Below are 7,929 nucleotides of genomic sequence, written 5' to 3'. Positions count from 1 at the left end.
ACATCCTCACCCACCCTTGGATCCACCATCACATCCTCACCCACCCTTGGATCCACCATCACATCCTCACCCACCCTTGGATCCACCATCACATCGTCACCCACCCTTGGATCCACCATCACATCCTCACCCACCCTTGGATCCACCATCACATCCTCACCCACCCTTGCACCCCCCCCCCACAGACTTCTCGCCTGCTCTCCGAAGCACTGGAGAATTTCATTCAAGGCGAAGTTCGTGCCTCTCCAAATACCCGCTCACTCGCAGCTCCCCAGACACGGAGCTAAATGTAGAGATGCTCAACAAATGAAGTGGAAAGCGGAAGCGAAGGCGAGGATTTGGGATGGGGGCTAAGTGTGAAACGTGGCATATGATATATGAAGTCCCAGCAGGAAGGTGATAATATTAAGTTATTTTTTTTAATTTTCCTAGAAGATTCAACTCAAGAAAAGCACATTTACAAATTGGAAGAAGGAGATAGCTTTATAATAATAATAATATAATGGAAAGGGAAGGGAGAAAAGAAGGGAGGGGGAGAAGGAGGGAGGGAGGGAGAACTGAAGTGTGGTCTTGGTATCTTACAAAAAGACCTTGGAGTTTAAAAAAAAAAATCTCGCTAAATATTATTGTAAATGGCTGGCATAACTCTGAACTCTGTGGGTCGAATTTCCTCCAAGGGAGATTTGGGTGTAAAAATGTAGGCAGATCACTGCTTGGAAAAATATTAAGTCTTATGAAATTCAAAATATTTATGAAACAGTTCAATGGTGGCTTCCCACAAATGTACTCAAAGGCTCCTGAGGGAACAGTTTACCAAGCCAGGCCTCCCTTTCAGCACAGTGACAAAGTAAGCCAAATTTGGGAGGAAGTATCTCTCTCTCTCTCTCAGTCTCTCTCTCTCTCTCTCTCTCTCTCTCTCTCCTCTCTCTCTCTCTCTCTCACACACACACACACACACACACACACACACACACACACCACCCATGTACTCTATTCCTCCCTCCGTGTCTTCTCAGTTATCCATGTTAGCAAAGGCAGGAGGATCTCTAGTTTGAGGCTAGCCTGAGACACCTAGCAAGATCCAGTCTACAAGGAAAGAAAGGCAGAGAAGAAATACAGTAAGGAAAAACCCACTTTTGCATAATTTACTTTGACTGGTCAAAAGCAAACCTCTTACCCCTGTGCCTCCCTCCTTCCTTGAGTCTCCTCTCTCCTGCCTAAGCAAAGGAACCCTCCTGGACCCCTCCCACACCTCCAGTTTCAAAGGCAAAGGAATGGAACTGTTTCTTATTTTATTGCTCTGGGGCTTGAGCCCTTGGGGGAATTGAACCAGAGGCCTTGTGCCTGCTAGGCAAGCAGTCTACTACTACACCGCATGCCCAAATCAAGAGCTCTTACCCTGCCTGGATGTACATCCCAGAGCCTCCAACCTGCTACCCTCTTGGGTTCAATTTACCTAAACCCGCAACCGGCAGACCACATGGCTCCAGCCAGGTGATCTCAATTCAGAGGTCTCTCTGGGCCGGAGCTCCCGAGTCCCTTGGTAGATCGTAGACTCGCCAACCCCACACAATGACGGCCCAGCCCACGTTCAGCCACACAACACCCATTTACCCCATAGAAACAAAAGTCTAGAAGCTTACAATTAACCAATCAGATTTATGTATCAATAAATTCTCAATTTACAAGATGCCAATACAATAATTTCAGAACCAATTGAAAATGATAAAAGCTTTATCCCAATTATTCTAACCTTATGATATCGAAACTACCTGTGGCTGGTTAAAGTCACATTGGCTCAAGTCTGCCTCCATCTTGACCTGCCTCCTTCCTCCCTGTAACTCTTAGCCCCGCCTCCCTTCCCCCTGTCCAATCACAGGCCTCCTGCTGCCCTGAATTTTTTAATGTGATTGGACAGGGAAAATCCTGTCACGTGAACCTCCACTTCCTCGTCAGTAAAATGAGCATCATCTTCTCAGGTAGCTCACGGGGCTGCTGCTTTGGTGAAGGAAGAGTATGAAAAGCATAGCGCAGAATGCAACACCTCTTAGCAAAGGTTATCAACTGTACTGTCATTGTGGCCTTCCATGGCAATAACCAGCCATAAACACGGTGGTCCTCTTGTATTGATGATGGGACAAGACTGGGAGTATTTTGTTTTCTGACAACCAGCAACTTTTCTCTGTGTGAGCAAAGAGAGATTCCAAGACATTGGAACCCTGCCTTTGATGCCAGACCTCAGGAACGGCTTTCACCAGGAGCTCTGCTCAGCATCAAGACAGGCTGGCCGAAAAAGCAAGATGTTAGAGAAGCAGAGAAAAGAGGGAGGGAGGCAACACGGAAACAACCCTATACGCCAGGGTTTGAGTCCTGTATCCTCTCTGTGTGAGATGGGTCGCTTCGAACCGTCAGAGGTCTGATGAGACAAATGCAGCCCAGTGACTTTTATGCTGAGAAGAGTATCTGGGCCCCGTTGAGAAATAGTGGCAGTCATCGTCAGCAGAGAGTGAAAGAAAAAACATACTATAAGCAATACTGTGATTCTACTCCATATGTAATTCCATCACTGGGCAGTCAGGGTGGAACTTAGGAAACTCCATACAAATCCCTCCATATGTGTAAGGCCACTCCTAGAAAAACTCTCTGATGGACAAATTAATGAGCCTGACACTATTACTTCTCTCCCGTGCAAATTCATATGTAGATTCAAATAAAGAGAAGGATCAAGTAAAGGGGCTTACTGCCTGACAACCTGAGAGCTGACTCCCGAAAGCTGTCCTCTGACCTCTATGCACACACCACAGTACGTGTGTGTGTGTAAAAAAGGTTTTTTGTTTGTTTTTGTTTTTTTAAAGAAATAGAATCAGATGAGTGGTGGTGAGCACTCCTTTAATTCCAGCACTCAGGAGAGACAGAGGCAGGTGAATATCTGTGAGTTTGAGACCAGCCTGGTCTACAAAGTGAGTTCTAAGACTGTTACACAGAGAAGCCCTATCTCAAAAAAAACAAAACAAAACAAAAACTCTGTCTCAAAACAAACAAACAACAGACAACTAAATAAAACCAGAGAGAGAGAGAGGGAGGGAGGAGGGAGGAGGGAGGAGGGAGGAGGGAGGAGGGAGGAGGGAGGAGGGAGAGGGAGAGAATTCTAGAACTCAGGTAATTTCATTTATTTCATGGGCAGAAAATTTGACCATGGTGGGAAATTTCAAAGTCAAGAGCTAGCCAAAGAACAGGGTAACAGCCAATGAGCACCTGAAATCTCAGCCACCTCCCTTCACCTGAGTCTACCTTCCACAGCAGTGTTTGGCCCTCACATCTGTCAGTCAGTCTGTCTGTCCATGGGAGAGCGGTTACAGACACACCCACTTTCCTGTTAGCCTGTTGCTCCTGGGGATTTTGGCTTGTCCTCATCCTCCAGAGCTTTGGGTTGGCAGGCATGTTGGATTTGAATTCGAATCAATCCTAGGAAATCCAATCCACATCCCCTGAGAAATTCCATCCCCATTCCGATTTTGCAATAGGCAAACTTTTCAACCAATAAAGCTGGAATTCCCAAAATAAGCTCTTTTGGTAGAAACCAAGAAGTGGTAATTGCAGGCAGTCACAGGTCTGCTGTGTGTGTTTCCTCCCACAGCAGGTCTGGGCACAGGCTCGAAGCCCAAAACAGCCATCCCTTTCATTTGCTTTGCCCTCCTGTGCCCACTTCTACTCTTAAGAAAACAGATCTATGTGTGTAAGAGTATGTATCTCTGCTTTATCCTGCCTCCATCTCTTTTTCTGGTAGCAAAAAATAAGAGTTTCATTTTAAGGCAAGGCTATATAACCAGTTGAGTTACAGAAAAATTTGTAATAATTCTGCCTTTGTTTCTCAAGGTGGCGACTATACTGGCATGTTTCTTCTTTCTTTTCTTGTTCTTGTTTGCATGTGTGTGTGTGTGTGTGTGTGTGTGTGTTAAATACAGGACCTTGTGCATGGTAGACAAGCACTCTCCCACTAGGCTCCATTTCTCTGTCCTTTTTAGCACCTTCTTATTTTCAGAAAGTATTTCAAGTGGCTTTTTGGAAGTACACTGCGACAGGAAATATCTATAACATGCAAATGGTTTCAACAGGCTGCCAAAACTCCCCAAAACAAAATCATTTCTATTTTCACCACCGGCTATGAATGTGCTCGAGTGTCCTAGGTTGCTATGTAACAGTCCCAGGCTACCTAAAAGGAACCTCCTCAGACAGATGAGCCAGCGTAACCTCCTCCTCACCTTAGTCATCTAAGCACAGAACACTGTTGGACAGATGCAATGGCTCTAGGAACGGAGCACACGGACAGAGATGATCCACTGGGGCCTCCATCATGGAGACTGTCCTTGGTCCTCCATGCATGTGGCTCTGCATCATCTCTAGCTCTGACTGGAAGGTCTGGCCATCACCGTGTTACCTCCATTTTCTTTGCCCCCTTCAGGTTTCCCAAAGGCCACTCTCCCACTGTGGTTTTAGGAGCACATTCTCTTTCCAAGAATGAGCCCATGAAGCAGACATTTGAAATTAAAAAATTCATCCCATTCTCACGATTTCAGTCCGGTTCCGCATCAGATGACATCATGCTGATAAAGGTAGGTTGATTTGCCTCCTTCCGTCCCTTCGATATTCTCACACCAGATCGATCAGTTAATTAACCACTGAGGGAATTGCGGTAGCACCCATCCATGTTTGTGGTGACTGAAATATTCTATGAAGGATCACGTTATCCCATACCCTCTCCTGAAAGAAAGGGATGATAAATGCATATGTTTATACAACAGAAGCCAACACTACCGCTCACTATATAGAAGAGCAAACAGGTCAGCAGACCCAAAGATCCACAGGAAATGCTTTTCCCCCCCAAATGCTTTTTACATTAGCAACTGAAAATGACAACAGTTGTTTATGTAACAGAGCCAAGGATGTAACAACCAAGTGACTTCAGGGAACGAGAAGTAAGTTACAACTCAGTCTAGACCACACTTTGTCCAGTCCAAATGGAGGCTAGACCATACTCCAGGGGCCGATCCAGCAGGAAACAGCCCAGCCCACTAAGTCACGACCTATACATGTCAGTCTGTAGAAAGCCATCCAATGCAGGGCAAAGGCCAGTTTGCTCCAGACAGGGTGGAGCTCTTTCTCTATAAGCTCGCCTCCCCAAACACCAGTGATCTCCATGGAGAGTGGAAAGCACATTCCGAAAAAACAACAGTCAACGCTACAGCATCGGATCACTATCAAGAGGGAGGGACGCCTCCCTGAGGCAGAGGGACCTCCCTGAGGCAGAGGGACCACACACCCAATGCACAGTCAAGTGAGGTCTTATTACTGAAAAAGGCTGGGGAAGAATAATTTACCTTTTTTTTTAATCATTTAGCTTCGCACTGCTGCAGAACTGAACAAGCATGTCCAACTGCTTCACCTGGGATCCAAAAACTATCTTCGAGATGGGACCAAATGCCAGGTGACTGGCTGGGGAGCCACCAAGCCAGATCTGTTAACCGCCTCTGATACCCTGCGAGAAGTCACTGTTACCATCATAAGTAGAAAACGCTGTAACAGCCAAAGCTACTACAACCACAAACCTGTTATAACCAAGGACATGATATGTGCAGGAGATGCCAGAGGACAAAAGGATTCCTGCAAGGTGAGCATCCTTAACTGGTCCTCATATTTGAAAGCCAACTCTTGGACTAAAAAGCCACAGCATCTCCTCTAGGAGTATGCTTCACTTGTGACAGAATTCTGCTGTGTTCTTTGTTAACATGCATCCTCTGAAGTCACGCCAGTCAGCAAATGGTCACAGGCACAACATCATCTTCAAATGTGCATGACATTTCAAATGAGAATGACAGATTCAAACAAAAATGGGAGAACTAAGGGGGAGGGCCCAGCTCCTCCCATCGTGATATTTACTAGTCTGTTTTTCTTTTCTGCTGGTCTCAACGAAAATTTGATTCCAGGCCCACAAGTGTCAAGATGAAATTCACAGTTTTGAGGTTTCCCTTTATAATTTAAAACTTTACACCTACCTGTTTTTTAACTAGTAAACCTCAGAACCCATAGATCCCCAAAGGGAGGAGAAGCATAGACATAGACATAGGGCAGAGAGAACAGAGACATAAAATAGACAGAGAGACAAATTCATATTACAGACAGAGAGGCTAAGACAAAGAGAAGCATTCATAGACAGAGGACAGTCACGTACATGAGAGTCTTTTCTGAATAAGAGGCTGTTGCTAGGTACTCTGAGTCACACACACACACAAACAAACAAACAAACAAAAACAAACCCTAACCCTAACCCTAACCCTAACCCTAACCCTAACCCTAACCCTAGCCCTAGCCCGAGCCGGAGCCCAAGCCTTAGTACTAACCCTATCCCTATCCCTATCCCTAGCCCTAGCCCTATCCCTAGCCCTAGCCCTAGCCCTAGCCCTAGCCCTAGCCCTAGCCCTAGCCCTAACTGTTAAAAACACTTGAAAATAACGATGGCTTTGGGAAACTATCTTCAGCTTGTCGATAAGTATCTGCCCATTTTCCTTTTCCAGGGTGACTCTGGTGGCCCTTTGATCTGCAAAGGCGTCTTCCATGCCCTAGTCTCTCAGGGCTATAAATGTGGCATCGCCAAAAAGCCTGGAATCTATACGCTATTAACTAAGAAATACCAGACCTGGATCAAAAGCAACCTTGCCCCATCCAGTGCACATTGAGATTGCAAGTGATTTTCCTGGATCTGCCGGTCCCTTGCTTCTTTTTTCAGGATGCGCTCGCAGACCCAGCGTCCTCTTCAGACGAGGGCGTGGCACAGCTGGGATGAATTTCTGTCCCTCAGAAATTCACTTAGTTAGGGAGCCATGCTCTTTTTTCACATGTATTAATGATTTCTTTTTACTGTGTTGGTTTCATCCTAAATAAAATGTGGACGTCTGTGTTTGTCTGCATGGATGTCAAGAAACAGCTCCCTTGCCTCCATCCATACTCCTCAAGGGGCAATGAGGTGTTAGGATTTCTGCCAAGTCATCTCAAGTTATTAGGGTGTTTTAAGTTATGGTAAGAGTTTTCAAGGTGCTTTTAATGTATTAAGTGCTTTAAAAAAGACTTAGTTATCCAATAAACTATATTGGATAAGTATATCATCAACTATAGGTACTCATATACAATAGATCTTCAGGATTTATTCATCTTGGAAATTGAAATTTTATACTCCCATGAACTTGTGTGATTTTTTTAGATGTTAATAAAGGAGAATGAAGTAAGATAATAAAGATAAAAATTTTAATATACTCTGCCATATTTCCCATACTTCTACCAACTGTATTACTGTCTAAAACTGTAAGATTATTTGTAATATAGATTGTATTGACCTTTTGCCCCCAAATTGTGTTTGAATAGACATAAATTGAGTCTGAAAGTCAGACGTAAAGGTAAACCAGCTAGCCAGGCATGGTGACGCACACCTACAATCCCAGCTCAGGCATGCTTCAGCAAAAATAGCTAGAGATTGAGGCCAGCCTGGACCTCAAACAAAGATCATGTCTAAAAAATAAAAAATAAAAAAAAATAGAAAAACAGTTGCTTCTGATAAATTAGAAAATCTAGAAGAAACTAATAATATGTAACCCTCATAACATCTTACAATAAGACAGTTAGCCTCTGAACCTACAAAACTCCCATCTCTCCATGGTACTCAGATTCCAGTCAGACCACCAGTCTCTGTAGACCCGACTCTCCCAGGAGTTTATTGTTCACATCCAGACACAACTTCTTTTCAGGAATTCTTGTTCAGTCATCCAACTTGAAGTATGTCTTTTAATCAATCAGTCCAAGCTGACTAAAACAGTTCACATGTGAGGTGGGGAGGGCAGTGCGATCAATCTGTCCCAAGGCAAAGGGTCCAGGTGTCCC

At 44.7% G+C, this 7,929-nt stretch overlaps 1 protein-coding gene across 2 annotated transcripts in view; it reads left to right on the top strand.

The window, feature by feature from the left end:
• Gzmk (granzyme K) overlaps positions 1-7,086 on the top strand; it is a 57,068-nt gene extending 49,982 nt beyond the window's left edge. For both annotated transcript variants that reach the window (XM_021180761.2, XM_021180760.2), the window contains 3 exons: positions 4,463-4,613; positions 5,399-5,668; positions 6,573-7,086. In XM_021180761.2, coding sequence (XP_021036420.1) covers positions 4,463-4,613; positions 5,399-5,668; positions 6,573-6,734 — 583 coding nt within the window. In that variant the 3' untranslated portion in view covers positions 6,735-7,086. The remainder of the gene's footprint in view (positions 1-4,462; positions 4,614-5,398; positions 5,669-6,572) is intronic.
• The last annotated feature ends 843 nt before the right edge of the window (positions 7,087-7,929 follow it).

The sequence above is a fragment of the Mus caroli genome, chromosome 13 (genome assembly GCF_900094665.2).
Source record: "Mus caroli chromosome 13, CAROLI_EIJ_v1.1, whole genome shotgun sequence".
NCBI lineage: Eukaryota > Metazoa > Chordata > Mammalia > Rodentia > Muridae > Mus > Mus caroli.
Note: the sequence above shows the minus strand (reverse complement) of the source record. Positions and strands in the feature narration are given on the sequence as shown.